The 16398-nt window shown below is 41.1% G+C and overlaps 1 protein-coding gene across 2 annotated transcripts in view; it reads left to right on the forward strand.

Moving 5' to 3' along the window:
• P2RX5 (purinergic receptor P2X 5) overlaps window positions 1–16398 on the forward strand; it is a 30873-nt gene that overhangs the window by 8607 nt on the left and 5868 nt on the right. For both annotated transcript variants that reach the window (XM_069945064.1, XM_069945066.1), the window contains exons 2-8: window positions 6811–6961; window positions 7048–7119; window positions 10090–10165; window positions 13072–13171; window positions 14283–14363; window positions 14536–14674; window positions 15373–15509. In XM_069945064.1, coding sequence (XP_069801165.1) covers window positions 6811–6961; window positions 7048–7119; window positions 10090–10165; window positions 13072–13171; window positions 14283–14363; window positions 14536–14674; window positions 15373–15509 — 756 coding nt within the window. The remainder of the gene's footprint in view (window positions 1–6810; window positions 6962–7047; window positions 7120–10089; window positions 10166–13071; window positions 13172–14282; window positions 14364–14535; window positions 14675–15372; window positions 15510–16398) is intronic.

Consider the following 16398-nt stretch of genomic DNA (forward strand, 5'->3'; position numbering starts at 1 on the left):
CAAGGAGGAAATATAGACTTTTACCGTAATGCTGTCTGATATTAACTAGACTATGATTCAGAGTACCAGAAAGAATGCTGTCTGATATTAACTACACTGTGATTAAGAATACCAGAAGGAATGCTGTCACGTGTAAGGACTATAAGGCCAAGGATGTAAAGTGGGACCCCATATACATATACATATAATGGTTAGACCATTTGTATGTTACTGTGGTTATTTTCATGTATCACTTTGGCATTTGGAAAACAAAAGGACCATATACCACCCTCGCACTGAGGACTTTTTTTTGTGTGTGTCCAGTAGAGATTTAATCAATTTTGATCAAAATGTTTGTAAGTTACATAAAAGCACATAAAGTTTAAAGAAAAAAACCCTGAAACAAATAAACAAAACATAAGGCTATGCTCACACAACGTGAGTTCCGTGGGAATCACGGCCATTGTTACAAAGGCCATGATTCCCACGGAACTTACGTAGTGGTGCCTTCTGAGGGAATCCCGGACGGAGTGTATACACATGGTATACACTCTGGCCGGGATCCCTAGCGGCGCCGTTAAAAACCTGACATGTCAGTTTTCTGCAGCCACTATTTATTGAATAGCGGCCGCAGAAAACCCTGTCAGTTCACACAATGGAGCGGGCGGCTCCGGACGCACGTTCTATAGTAAGCAGTGGGGAGTTCTGATGCATCAGAACTCTGCAGTGCTAAAGATCATCCGGATGATCTTTAATGAGACTGAATGTTCTGTGACCCGGCCGGGAACAGCCAGTCTCTTACGAGGTCTGAACATAGCCTAAGACTGTGAGCTGTTGTGTCAAGTTATTGAAAACTGTATTTTCTTAATATTAATTATTTCTATTTCTTGGAAAGCTGGTTGACCACCAACATAGAATACAGAATATTACAGCATCTTAGTCTCCTGCATGATAAATCTGCATTTTTATATGCTACTGGACAGGCTAGCCTTATGATCTGTCAATCGTAAGATAAAGTACAGGTACCTGCCCAGGCCCTGGAAAAGGCTGGTGACTACAATGTGCTGGAATGGGTTAAAGGAGTGATGGCTGTCCACAGAATAGCTCATCAGTCACTGATCGGTGGGGTGCTGACACTCGATACCCATGCCGATCAGCTGTTCAGCACCCGCACTACACAGTGAACAGGGCCAGAAGCATTTTGTCTCTGTAACTGTGTAATGCGGGCGCTAAACAGATGATTGACACAGGTGTTGGTTGTTGGCACCCCCACCGATCAGTGATTGATGAGCTATTCTGTCTATAGGTTCCTGGCGAAGCCGCCTTGTGCAGTGCAACTTGTTGTTCCGTCTTCCGCTCTGTATAGTTCACGGAACAGGTAGTACAATTATTGTTGGATTATGGTTTATGTTTTTTTTTTCTGTTTCCTGTGCACTAAAAGCAACGTATGTGGTTATTGAGCCAAATTTGTTATAGGCATATACAGTACCTCACAACATAATATACTCATTATTCCCAAAAGCTATTGGTTGCTTATATGGACGGGGTATTGCACTGGGGCATATGGTGCAATACACATCGTTGCTCTGTTTCTAAGTGTTTTTAATTTTCTATCCTGTGATCAAATAAAGATATTTTATTTAGAGGTGTGCTCTCTAGTGGTGCTTCTCCTTTTCCTGTTTTGGTTTCTTGCATAGTCTACACTCACCGGCCACTTTATTAGGTACACCTGTCCAACTGCACGTTACCACTTAATTTCTAATCAGCCAATCACATGGCGGCAACTCAGTGCATTTAGGCATGTAGACATGGTCAAGACAATCTCCTGCAGTTCAAACCGAGCATCAGTATGGGGAAGAAAGGTGATTTGAGGGCCTTTGAACGTGGCATGGTTGTTGGTGCCAGAAGGGCTGGTCTGAGTATTTTAGAAACTGCTGATCTAGTGGGATTTTCACGCACAACCATCTCTAGGGTTTACAGAGAATGGTCCGAAAAAGAAAAAACATCCAGTGAGCGGCAGTTCTGTGGGCGGAAATGCCTTGTTGATGCCAGAGGTCAGAGGAGATGGGCAGACTGGTTTGAGCTGATAGAAAGGCAACAGTGACTCAAATAGCCAACCGTTACAACCAAGGTAGGCAGAAGAGCATCTCTGAACGCACAGTACGTCCAACTTTGAGGCAGATGGGCTACAGCAGCAGAAGACCACCCGTTACTAGCATGGTGTCCCTAATAAAGTGGCCGGTGAGTGTATTTGAAGCAATTGTAGCACCCAAGTGATATAATTGTAGATATACACACTATTTTGTGTGATATCATGTGGTGCTCACCCATCTTCTGCATATTCGTCTATTTTGTGGACAGCTCATCGGTCTGTTTTGGCCAGAAAGCCCATTTAAGAAGGAGAGGTTTGGTGCCCATGGGGACAAGTACAGGCAGTCCACAAGATGCTTCAGGCCTGTGTAGAGGAATGGTCGGCCTTGGAGTGAATAGCCCAGAGTCAGCTGACGATGTTAACAATAAAGTGTGAAACAAACACAATGGGAGCGACCAGTAGTATGCTCAAATCCAGGGCAAGCTGTAGTTACTCACTTGTGAACCAGTAGATAGCTGCAGTATAGTTTGGTTCCTCTGCAGGCCTGTAGAGACTATCATGAGAGTAAGTTTTGGACTTTGTAGATAGTGGGAGTAGTAGTAAAGTATGGTTGCCTAGGGTAGAGATCTCTCTCCTGTAAGTGCAAAGGGGGGACCTTGAGGTAGGTGATAAATATTGGGTTCTGTGATCTCCATGTGATCAAACAGGGCACATGGATAGAGCTGTCCAATGGCACAACTCCTTAAAAAATCCAATCATAGACATTTATAGTGTGGGGTCCAGCTCCTTTAAAACTAAGGTCCCTTGGGTTTGTGATGTGAACACCAACAACCCCAACCAACCATAACGGATGTGGAAGTGGCCACTCTCCATCAGTTTTTATGAGAGTTATGGGGCTAATCATGCAATTTCCATGACTCCCAGCATAGTAAATATGGCTGTTTCTGACGATATGGCTGAAAGGCTTTCCTAAGAAAAAGGTTTTCCAGCGTTCTTCGAATGGGCCCACTTCAATTTTTGGCACAGAATATACAGTTCTGACACAGAAAATTAAAACACCCAGTAAATGACGACTTACTATTACAGCTTTAGGCTGGGTTCACACTATGTATATTTCAGTCAGTATTGTGGTCCTCATATTGCAACCAAAACCAGGAGTGGAAAGGATCTGTTCACACAATGGTGAAATTGAGTGGATGGCTGCCACTTAATGGCAAATATTTGTTGTTATTTTCAAACAACGGCTGTTATATTGAAATAATGGCAGTTACTGTTATATGGCGGCCATCCACTCAATTACAACATTATGTGATCAGATCCTTTCTGTGTTTTTAATCCACTCCTGGTTTTGGTTGCAATATGAGGACCACAATACTGACTGAAATATACGTAGTGTGAACCCAGCCTAAATGGTAAACTTTTTGACCAGTCTGTACAGCGTACAATATTGGTTGTGGTTTGATTTTATGCAAAAAAAACATGTTTGTCAATTCATTAGTAGTGACAATTCATCCAGACCCCCATGTCTTAGTATTCTGCATGTATCACAACTCCTTAAAATATATCAGTCCAAAAAGCCTACCGCAGTGATTAAGTGATTGGTCTTTGGAGGACTGCAGATCCTTAATTTATTTCTTACGACTGCCAAGATGATATTTAATTATGAAAGACCTTGGGCTTCGATCAAGTAATACTTTACAAACTATTCAGATTTCTAATTGTAAAAAAAAATATTACATTGAGCTTATTATCATTTTGGCATTGTTAGTCTTCATGCTACCAGTGGCTGGCTGTCCCGAAAAATGATAGGACCTTTGTGGTTATCTCTTAAACTGCGCTGTAATTATATCCATATACCTCCCTGCAATCCATTGGCCCGCATAGCAATCCTCTCAATTTCAGGACCAGTCATCTCCAGCAATTATATATGGGACTCTTATATTAGCACCTGCTATCTCATAGCAGCGGTATGCCAATTATCCAGCGCCATGTTGCCTAACTGCACACCTACTCTCTCATTGCCAGCCAAATTTCATAGACCCTAAAAACTAAATGTTACTTCTCCACATCGATGCATTGGGTGAAGCACTGAAGCCCAAAGTGTCAAAAGATGTTCAACTTGATTTGAGATTCACAGGGACTAGTCATAAGGGTATTATACCTCTCACAGATGGAGTTTCTGCAATAAGAAAATCAGTTCCAGACTGGCAGAAAGGAATTCATGTTACACACATAGGGTCCCTAAATTGTTCTGCTAACCTAAATGGGTTATACAGAATTGAAAAAACAAGAAACCATGTCAATGAACTTTGTCCAGTATTGCAAACCATAGAGTTTGTGCATACACAGAAACCCGGACGATCACCTGCTGCAGATTCCGCAGCTCGCAGCCACAACTGGTGCTGGTAATTTAATGTGAGCAGCATGGACAGACAGACCCCTCAATGGTGTGGCCCTGGAAACACTTTGTCCCAATTACTACTACATGACCCCAGAATTAAAAGGAATAATGGGGGGAAAAAGGTCCAACTGATGGATCTGGCCTACTATAGGTCCTTGGAGTTCTGTCACGGTATCTGTCATTTTGAATTGGTGGAAGGCATTTAATGGAATATGGCGCCATAGGCTACCCTTGTTAAAACATGTATAATGCATGGGACAAGTTTAGTTCTGTGGCAGAATAGAAAAGCTCAGTAAACTACACTTTAAAAAAAAAAACAAAAACATTTCTGGCTATCCAGAAAATCTTCTGGCATACGCTAGGTGCATGATGGTCTATAGAATGTTAGTATACTTTAGAATTGAACAGAACCTTAGTACATCATACTGTACTTTTCAGATAGCAATAAGGCTTAGATAAGATTGGTGGAGCCGTTACTGATAGGATCGGTGCAGTTGGATTTTTATCTGTCAGCACATTTATACAGATTAATAACTGCAGTTTAATGGTCCACATGACTTTGTTACTGATACTATAAGTGCCAGCAAAGAAGTGATTGTAGCTATAATTTGTTATCCAACAATTACCCTAAAATCCTAAGAAATCAGAATACTTGACAGGAAGGATGTGCCAACGGATCAATGTATAATTTATTAGCTAATTACCCATCAAAATATGAAACTAAGGAACAACCATTTAATTGTATTGAATTCACATGGAAAACATATGTCAGTTCACATGTAGTTAAAAGTTAAATCTTTAATTATTGTGGATGTAACAGCGTGACATCAGTATTCATGTGCCCTAAATCAACTGGTTTCGAAAAGTTATACAGATTTGCAATTTACTTCTATTTAAAAATCTCAAGTCTTCCCATACTTATCAGCTGCTGAATTTCCTGCAGGAAGTGGTGTTTTCTCTTTAGCCTGACACAGTGCTCTCTGCTGCCACCTGTGTCGGAGAAAGGAACTGTCCAGATCAGTAGCAAAGAAGTAAATTGCAAATCTATATAACTTTCTGAAACCAGTTGACTTGAAAGAAAAAGATTTACACTGGAGTACTCCTTCAACTCACTATGATCACAATTTGTCATCACTATATTTATTATTACTACTTATTATGTCTGTATTGTGGCATTGCCATATTCATTATACTGCTGTCTTTGATATTACAAAGTATATACAGTGACCTCACTGAGTGCATTTTGGGGCATACATATACAATGTGCATAGAACACCTAGAATCTGGGTTCTGAGCACGACCACAGGTGTGACATAGTAGGATACCAGTACTATAAATTACACGTCAGGTTGTTGTGGATTTTGAATAAGGGCTCTGTACATCATGCAGTAGAATTTTACTCACTTCTTAGGCTGTGCTTACAAAGATTTTTTCAATCTCTCACCACTCACTGGCTCAAAATGCCATGTTTATAGCTCATTCCCTAGCGCTATAATTTGTAGTTTTGCTTGATGGTCACACATGCTCAGTTGCACCACTAGGAGTTATACCTGAGTGAGCTGTTTGTCTCTGAAATCTGCAGAGCATGGCACTGAGTGAACACACTATGAAGTGCGTAAGAAGGTATGGACTTATTCTTCAAGTGGACTTCTCCCGACCTGACTTCTCCCATTTTCCTGATCAGTCTAAACACTCAGACCCTGAATGATCAAAACCTTTGATATGCTTCTCTGATGTATCAAACATTTTTTTTTTTTTTATGACAGTGCCTATTTAAACTATACTATATCCACCAACCTACCCCCCCCCACTTACCCCCCCCCCCCCCCCAAAAAAAAAACAAAAACCGCTGGTACAGTCCGTTTGATGACAGTAAGTCCTTCCTGGTAATGTCATTTAAAATGCCTTGGTTAGGGTAAAAATAAAAAATAAATTTTTTTTAAAATGTTTTAATCTGCAGCAGCCAAGTCAACAAGGCGTGGCCTAGACCATCCGTGCCCTAGGCCTGCGATGCCTCTCTTTTCTTCTTCCCCTTGTCTAAACAGTGCCACGCCTCATTGACTCGGCTGCTGCAGATTAAAAAATAATAATTTTTTTACCCTAACCAAGACACCAGGCGCATTTTAAAAGTATCACTTTAAGTTCTTAGCTTATTCCAAAGTCATAATGTAAGCTTGAACTGTAGCTGGTGTTCCATCAAGGTCTTAGGTAAAGAAGAGATAAATATCGTGAAAGTGATTGGAAGGCAAAAAATAAGATCTCTTTCATTAGTGTATAACATTTTTTTTCCTGCTGCATTTAACACCGATCATTTATGCCTTTTTGTTTTATTGGGCAGGTGGGTGTTTGTGGTTAAAAAAGGTTATCAAGATACAGACACGTCTATACAAAGCTCAGTCATAACAAAGTTAAAGGGCGTTGCCTTTACAAACACCACAGAACTCGGGCCAAGACTATGGGATGTTGTGGATTATGTAATACCTCCTCAGGTTGGTAAAAATTTTAAATTCTAAAATTAAATATAAAATTAATAAAAAAAAAAAAAGATTTTTTTTTTCCTTTACTTTTTTCGCAGGGTGAAAATGTGTTTTTTGTAGTAACGAATTTAATCGTCACGCCTAATCAAAGACAAGATAAGTGTCGTGAGGTAAGGAAAGTAAAAAAACATGTGTAAAAAAAAAAGTCTGTATAATCTGCATGTACTCTAATGGCCCTATTCCACGGGCCGTCTAGAGGAGCAAACGAGCGCTCTCAGCGCTCGTTTGCTCCTCGTTCCCCGCTCGCTGCCACTGCTATTCAACGCAGCAGCAGCGAGCGGGTGAGTGCAGGAGGGGCAGCGGGGAGCTGCCCGGGTGATCGCTGATCGTCCGGGCAGCCCATAGGATACAGCAGCGTCTGCTGCCGATGCTCCTATTCAACGGAGCGACGGCAGAAGATCGCTGCTGTATCAGTCGCTTGTTTTTCAACATGTTGAAAAACAAGCGACTGCAACGATCAGCCGACATGAACGATGTCGGCTGATCGTTGCACTCTATTCCACGGCACGATTATCATCCGTAGCGGCCGAATACGGACGATAATTGTTCTGTGGAATAGGGCCTTAAGGTTAATGGGTGTACTCAAAAGAACACAATTGTTTTTAAATCAACTGGTGTCAGAAATGTATTTGTAAATTACTTTTATTTCCTCCAGTACTTATCAGCTGCTGAATGTCCTGCAGGAAGTGGTGTATTCTTTTCACTCTGACACAGTGCCCTCTGCTGCCATTTCTGTCCATGTCAAGAACTGTCCAGAGAAGGAGTGGTTTTCTATGAGTATTTGCTACTGCTCTGGACAGTTCCTGACATGGACAGAGGTGGCAGCAGAGAGCACTATGTCAGACTGGAAAGAATACACCATTTCCTGCAGGACATATAGCAACTGATTTTTAAATAGGAGAAATGTACAAACTTGTGTAGTCTTCTAATACCATTTTTTTTTAAACATTTTTTTCTCTGGAGTACCTCTTTAAAGGGAACCAATAACGCAGAATATGCCCCTAATGATAAGTAAAGGTGCTGGTACATCTCTCAGCACGCTTCCCAAATATGCCCCTTTACCCTCTGTGCCCTCCTTGATTACACTGTAATCTTACTTTCCAAAGTCCCGCACTGTATGGTAATTAGCTCTAAGTAGTCACAGTGGGATGAACTAATCATGGTCCCGGGCGTAGCTAGGCAGGGTCCTGGGCGGTTTCAAGCGGTGTGAATCAAAGACCTGCACTCCGCTGACGTCACATCCGGCTTGCGTTCCATGTCCCGGGGCCTGCGGTCTACGTCAGCGACCCTGCAACGTCTTCAGCACGCCGCGCAGGTGGAGTATGCCGGGAGAAGATGCTGACGCACTGCGCATGCGCGGCATGCTGAAGGGTTTCTATGCCCTAAAAGATTGTTCTTCCATTAATCTGTATGAAAACGTGACTTCTTAGGGTTAATATATATATATAGAAATCACTAGTGGCTATACTATCCAATATATTTCTTTTATATATGACAATCTGGGTATTTGATGTACAACGCTTTATACAAGCAGAATACAATTCCCAAGAAGCTATTAAGCTGACAAGTCTGATTGCGCAGTCTAAGTTTTGTGCCATGAAATTGTTCACAAGCTGAATGAGAACCTTTGATATATGATACAATATCTGCTATACCCAGCCAAACTCGGAAGCTGCCATCAAGTGAATGACAAAAGATCCTTCAACTGCATGAGCTAAATTATGTGCCCAGACCTTTAAGGGATGAGGATGTATATAGAATAAATCTTATCCCACAACAAATTTAGTATATAATATTTAAAGTGTCTCTGTCATTTAAAAAAACTTTTTAATATATCACAGAGACATATCAAAAGTTTTGATTGGTCAGGGTCTGACCAATCAGTGCTGAGATTGCTACCAATCAGGAGTAGAGACCAATTAAAGTTTCTTATTTCCCAGCTTAGGGTATATTCACACGAATGGACTCGCAGCGAGATTCTCGCTGCGAGTCCGGCAGGTCCTGGCAGTTCCCACACACTATATACTCGCTGCGGTCTGAACGACCGCAGCGAGTATGTAATTCTACCGCCCTTAACCCATTCTGCTCCCGCCCGGCTCCCCCGCTGTAAGCATACATTACCTCTCCTCGCTGCACGGGTCCGGCGTCCTGCTCTCCCGTCCGGCCAATCAGTGTGTTGCCCAGCCGCAGCCACTGATTGGCCGGACGGGAGAGCAGGATGCCGGACCCCTGCAGCGAGGAGAGGTAATGTATGCTTACAGCGGGGGAGCCGGGCGGGAGCAGAAGGGGTTAAGGGCGGTAGAATTACATACTCTCTGCGGTCGTTCAGACCGCAGCGAGTATATAGTGTGTGTTGGAACTGCCAGGACCTGCCGGACTCCGAGTCCGTTCTTGTGAATATACCCTTAAAGCAATCTCTGTCCAATTTCTATGGACGGCCCCACAGATATGTCAGATGTACAATCCTTTTAGAGCCAATCCTGATTATCAAAAACTTCAAGGTTTTAGAACAAGGATTTTTCTACCGATCCTTGTATCGTTTGTGCAGCCTCGGAAACTGACAGTACAGATATATACATATATTCAAGCTCTCAGTTTTCATATTATAGAGCAGTACATACTTACCACTGCTGCTGTAATCCGCCATCCTGTTTCTCCCTCCCTCCCGTCCAGCCTCTGTGTCTCCAGGCTCCACCTCCTCTAGAGTGATTGAAAGCTAGAGGAGGCGGGGCCTGAAGACACATCGGCTGCACCAGAAAGCTGGAGAATAGGATGCTAAATTTATTTATGCTATATTTGATCTGTTTTCTGAACATATATGTCTTGTTTGTTGGAGACAGCATATCTGTAAGACCATAGATGGTGGGAGGGCCCAAACCAACTATTAGCTAGGCGCCTGAATGTCCGAATACCCTTTTACTGCATCCCCAATGCATACCAGCAGGGCAAAGTCCCAAAACATGATGTAAATAGGCACTTGAGGCCTTATTGTTGTGAAATATTTATGTAAATGACTAAAAATCAGTCTAAAGTAACCACAAATATGATGTTGTTGTTGTCTTTTTTATTTTCCCCTGCAGAGTTTTGGAATCCCTGATGCGGTGTGTACAAAGAACAGTGACTGCCCTGAGGGTGAACCGGTCATTGCTGGCAATGGTATAATGTGATCACATTTACTAATGTACTGGCATTGGCTCTTGTTCATTCCACAAATTACTAAAAGTAGAAAAACCATTAATCTGTAGAGGAAATTGCCTCCATTAATTGAACAGAAAAGCAGAGAATATGACAAAATAAAGTACAGCGCGAAGGGAAGTGATCCAAAGATTCCATATCAGAACTATTTACTCTGAATATAACATATAACTCAAACCAGCGGCAGAGAGAAAGATTTACCAAATGCATCAACTTATAAAATCAGTGATCATCTTGACTACTTAGAATTATTTTTGATATGTTTTTTGTAGTTCACAAATGAAGAACCTTTTTTTTCTGGACCAGATATAGGAAAAGTAAAAACAGGGGTTTAAGCCCAAGAAAAGGAATCTGTCAGCTGTATATCCATGCAGACATGGACAGATAGCTAATATGGGAGATAAAAGTAATGATACCTGTTTCTTAGCTGATGGCTGTTTGCAAAGTTATAGAATTATGTTTTCCTTCCATGCTTAAAGTGACTGTACCACCAGGCCCAGGCTGAAGCACTGGAGGCGGCCGACCCACCCTTAGTGGGAGGAAACCCCAGCCCCTCCATGATAGGGTTCCATTGATTCTAGTAGAGTCACGTCATCGAGGGGCTGGAGTTTCTTCACACTGGGTGTGGGTCGGCCTGCCTCCAGTGTTTCAGCCTGGGCCTGGTGGTACAGTCTGTGCTGAGCTGCAGTATGCATTACTCCACCCTCCCTCACCATCCCTGCATGATTGATGTCCAAGGCTCACTACTGTAACCCAAAGCCTGAAAATACATCATACAGCACAGGATTTATATGTTTGCAAACAGTCATCAGCTGAGAGACAGGTATCATTTGTGTACCTGCAGCTCTGAACACTACATAGACGGATTCCCTTTAAGGCTGGGTTCACACTACGTATATTTCAGTCAGTATATGTATATTTCAGTCAGTATTGCAACCAAAACAAGGAGTGGATTAAAAACACAGAAAGGATCTGTTCACACAATGTTGATATTGAGTGGATGGCCGCCATATAACAGTAAATAACGGCCATTATTTCAATACAACGGCCGTTGTTCTAAAATAACAGCAAATATTTGCCATTAAATGACGGCCATCCACTCAATTTCAACATTGTGTGAACAGATCCTTTCTGTTTTTTAATCCACTCCTGGTTTTGGTTGCAATACTGACTGAAATATACTGACTGAAATATACATATAGTGAATGAAATATACGTAGTGTGAACATAGGCTAAGGTTGTAAAGGCCTTCTGTATGGAGTAACCACATTCTGTCCTGCATGTGTGTTTCAAGCAGGGTTGCACCAATCTCTCAGTATGTAATTGCCCTGCACTCCAAGGGTCCTCCGTGTACACTAGAATACAGTGCCAAACCTCTGAGTGGCTAACAGAGTGGGGATTACTCTTTATCACAAGGCCAGTATTCAAGAACCAACTGGGCTTGTCACTTTCTGTTTCAGTCTCACTGGCTTACCCTCTCTGCTTGACTTGGATGAACCAGCCTCTCCCTAGACCTCAAGGCTATTCTTTTAATGTCCGTTGATCTAGCTCTTTGACTTTGGGCTGGTGTTTCCATAGGATACACTGACCCAGCAATGGCTCCCAAATGCTTTCCCACCAGCTTCTCTCCCACTGACAACACTTGGACCAACTTGTATAGCACCGTTCAGTCCTTTGGAAGCCCTGGTCTCACCCTCTGGTCCACCAATGGTCCCACTTGACCAAGCTGAACCACCCTACTCATGATTTCCATTGTTCTACCTCTGTCTGCAGTCAATTTGTGCACTCACCAGGACTGCCGAGCAGGTTCCTCCGATAACTCATGCAGTCTGACCATACTCATATCCCTCCATAACCAGGCTCCCCATCATCTTAGTACTGGTCTCAGTGCCTCCTCCTAGAAAGTGGCACATAGGAATCCATGTTTTCATAATACCAGGATCTATAAGGGATTTGTCAGTACTTCTGCCCACGGTGGCTTGCCAGGCCTTTACAACGCACAGGCCAACAAGGGGAACAATAAATGTGAAGCATAAAAAAAGGGCACATAACATTTTACATAATTTTTTGTAAGGCAGAAAATATGAGGCGTACTCAGATTATGAGGAGGTCATGTAGAGGTGGGTACAGGGCTGGATTTTAGGAGGTTTAGAACAGTGCTTCTCAATTCCAGTCCTCGGGCCTCACCAACAGGTCATGTTTTGAGGATTTCCCATTCAAAGATCAGCTGTGAAAATACCTGATGCACTGACTATAATTATATCACCTGTGAAATACTAAGGAAATCCTCAAAACATGACCTGTTGGTGAGGCCTGAGGACTGGAATTGAGAAGCACTGGTTTAGAAGACACATGCCCCTTGTGTATCTGTTAAAAGGACATCTGCTCCTACTGACCAGTTGCATTGGTCAGAATTTAGCAAATTTTACTGAATCTTTTCCAGAAAATTATACATAAATGTGCTCAGCTTCTTTTATTCTGTAATGTATTGTTGCATTTTTATGGTGACATTTTATGATTGCATTTTCTTATTTTTTTATATCTATGTTTTGTTGGTAAAGGCCATTTAAAGTATTTTTCATGTAGTATGGCAGTGTTTACATTTATATTGATGCTTGTTTGTATCCTCTGTCACATTCTGTCAAAAATAATAGTGCAGTATGTAAAGCTACTTTGTCTAGTAAAGTGCCAGAAACCTGATGGACCCTGTTATAGTCAGGATAGTCTTCAGTCACTGTTTGAATATAAAGGATCGGGATCTGCTATTATTTTCCTACAATGGAGCAGAGCACCGAAGTAATGATACGGATATGGACAGGGCCTAACATCTCTGAAGCCTTCTAAAGTAGGTAACATTTTCATTCCAGGGGTCAAGACTGGACGATGCTTGAAGACAGGCGCTGTAAACACAACAGGGATGTGTGAAATATTTGCTTGGTGCCCACTAGAGAAGAGGCAAAAGCCAAAGTAAGATCCACTTAATATGTATCAGTTATGCTAAGGTACCTACCCCCTAGGGATCATATAATTCAAATAGGATTATCCAATACTTACCATTCTGTTTTGTTGCATCCGTTCTAATGGACAAAACAGAATACTATATATGCCATGGTTCTAGCAATATATGTGCTGTATATATAAGGAATATTTGCAGCTGTTCCTAGTCATTAGAGAGGTGGGGCTGCTGCCTAGCATAGAGGCCTTTGGCCTAAGAAGAAACTTTGTCCTGTGAGAAAATCAGTCCCATGACAATCATGTTTTATATTTCTTTAGAGGGAACTAATCACTAAGATTTCGTTTAGTTTGCCATTTATGTTTCCCGAAAATTCAGTTTTATTCCTTGTCCTGCAACTCAGCGCTAACTAGTCATGTAGGTGGTATCTCTCGCTAAACCAGTCCTTCTGAACTGTAGTCACTCCCCTCTGCCCTGTAATCCCGCCTCTCTAAATGAGGTAGCAGGCTCCAGGCCTGGGAAACACGCCTGGGGAGGCGGGATTACATTGCAGAGGGGAGTGACTACAGCCCAGAAGGACTAGTTCAGGAAGAGACCCCGCCCACATGATTAGTTAGCATTGATTTGCATACAGCGTTGGGAGGAATAAAACTAAGCATTTGGGAAGACAGAGACAATGGCAAACAGTGGAGTTTGCGTGGCCTATAAAACACCACAAGAGAGAAGTCACAAATGAGCTAATATCTAAACTACTCTTTACACAGCACTATTCTGTAATAAAATAACTAGACATCTCCAGTGCTCTAATTTTCTAGTGAGAAATGGTGAAAACTCAATACATGAGTGCGGATCACAGTGTCCATGACTGCCGATAACAAAACTAACATGCAATTCGGTATAAACACATCAATGTACGACTGTAATAAGTCTGTTAAAGGCACCAAACATACAAGTTCTGAGTAAAATAAATTTGTTTTTCAGTAAACTTACATAGTGAAAGTGTAGAGAACACAAACAACATAGAGACATCTTCCAAGCATTGAACGTTATAGGGGATCTGTGTATATTATTAGACTTTGGGTCTAATTTTAGTTGCTAATAGCATATGTTTTTACTATTCACTAGAATACCACTACTGGGAAAAGCCGAGAACTTTACAGTCTATATTAAAAATTCAGTACGATTTCCAAAATTCAATTTTTCAAAGTAAGTGTCCAATTTTTTTATGATTTGTGTTCAATGGCAGACATTTTGAAAATTATTTGTCACCTATAATGTTTCTGTCTCATAGAATAATAAAAACCAATACGACATAGACATGGCTGTGATGCAGAAATATACTTCACCATTCTTGTACTGTCTGTATTCCTTCTCATAGAGCTAACATATTGAACACAGAAGATGACTCATTTCTTAAGACCTGTCGATACAGTAAAGAAAACCACTATTGTCCTATCTTCTACTTAGGAAAAATTGTCTCATGGTCTGGAAATAAGTTTCAGGAAATGGCAGTGGAAGTAAGTTAGAATATTTTATATTTTCATAAACGATTGACAATGTTTATTGTGTTTAAAAATACCATTTTATAGAATTTCCATTCAAAGAAAGGAAAAAAAATGCAAAAAAAAGTAGCACATGTGAGGAAACTGACTTGCAATGTAGATTTGAAATCAGCAAAATGTTAATTCTGGTGTTAGATACACTGAAGATTGTTCCTGTTGTGCATTTCTTCCTTATTTAACAGGGAAGTAAAAAAAAAACAAAAAAAAAAAACACTGACATTTTGCAGTAGAAACAACGTAAAACACAAAGGGGGAGATTTATCAAAGGGTGTAAAATTTAGACTGGTGCAAACTGCCCACAGCAACCAATCACAGCTCAGCTTTCCTTTCAGCACTGCCTAAAGCTGAGCTGTGATTGGTTACTGTGGGTAGTTTGCACCAGTCTAAATTTTACACCCTTTGATAAATCTCCCCCAAAAAATTTTCTTGCCAGACTTATTTACAATGTATTGTTAATAAAAGGTATGGCACCCCCTAGTGGTCTTTTTTAAGTATGTATATGTATGAATTAATTATTATTATTATTATCATCATTTTTTAAAATATTTTCTATGGTTTATAATAATTTGATTAAAAAAAAGTTACCAAAAGAACTGCACTCAGCAATAAAAAAAAAACTTAACTGTAACAATGAAATCTACTTCTTATCACAGGGCGGAGTAATTGGCATTCAGATAGAATGGGACTGTAACCTAGACAGAGATGCTTCTGAATGCCATCCTCAATATACATTTAATCGCTTGGATAATAAATTCACAGAAAAATCAGTTTCTTCAGGATACAACTTCAGGTATAAATTTTTAACTAAACTAGAACTTAAACACAGATGTTTTCATTACGATGATGAATACTGCCACATATACCCAGGGCAGGGGAAGTGATATTATATGCTGACAATTCCAGAGAATGGTCAACTATGTAATAGGTGGCCGGACCAGGTCCCCAGCTTTGGCTTATATATGGATGTCCAATATCAGGTGCTTCTCTCTATGATGTCCATTAGCACTAAAATGGAATTTAGAAAGGATTTATCTAATGGACGACCTTTTTAATGCTATGTCTGGACTAAGAACCTACCTGTATATTGAAGCAGTCATTTGGCTGATTAGTTTGCACGGTCACCTCTTGCCTATGAAATCTGAAATTGACATGTGACCCCAGCATGCATTATAAGTGGCTACCAGAGGCGTAGCTACCATAAAGGCAGACAACGTCACTGCAATTGGGCCTGTGCACTAAGGGGGCCTACAAGCCCCTTGCCCTTTAACTGAACGCTCATAGCTAATCGCTGCGGTGTTCTGACTGACAGAGCATTTGGCTTCCTGCCCTTCTAGCCACAAGTCGTCACTTGTGCGCTGGGGAGCTGGGGGAACAAAGTAATGCTGGGGTACTGCGCCGGGCACATAAATCTGCCTAAGAAGAGAGAAGGGGCCTTGTTGTGACTAATTCTTCTCCTACTTATTTCTAATTATATCAATTCCTATAAATATTATTTGCATATGATTATTAAGTTTATTCCACACACCTTACTTACACATAACTCATAATACATTCTCATAAAGTTTTTTTTTTTTTTACTATTAGGTCGGGTTCACACTACATTAAAAACACGGCCGTATTTCATAACAACGGCCGTGTTTGCGCAAACAATGGCCGTTATATTGCAAATAACGGCCGTT

The sequence above is a fragment of the Dendropsophus ebraccatus genome, chromosome 11 (genome assembly GCF_027789765.1).
Source record: "Dendropsophus ebraccatus isolate aDenEbr1 chromosome 11, aDenEbr1.pat, whole genome shotgun sequence".
NCBI classification, from domain to species: Eukaryota; Metazoa; Chordata; class Amphibia; order Anura; family Hylidae; genus Dendropsophus; species Dendropsophus ebraccatus.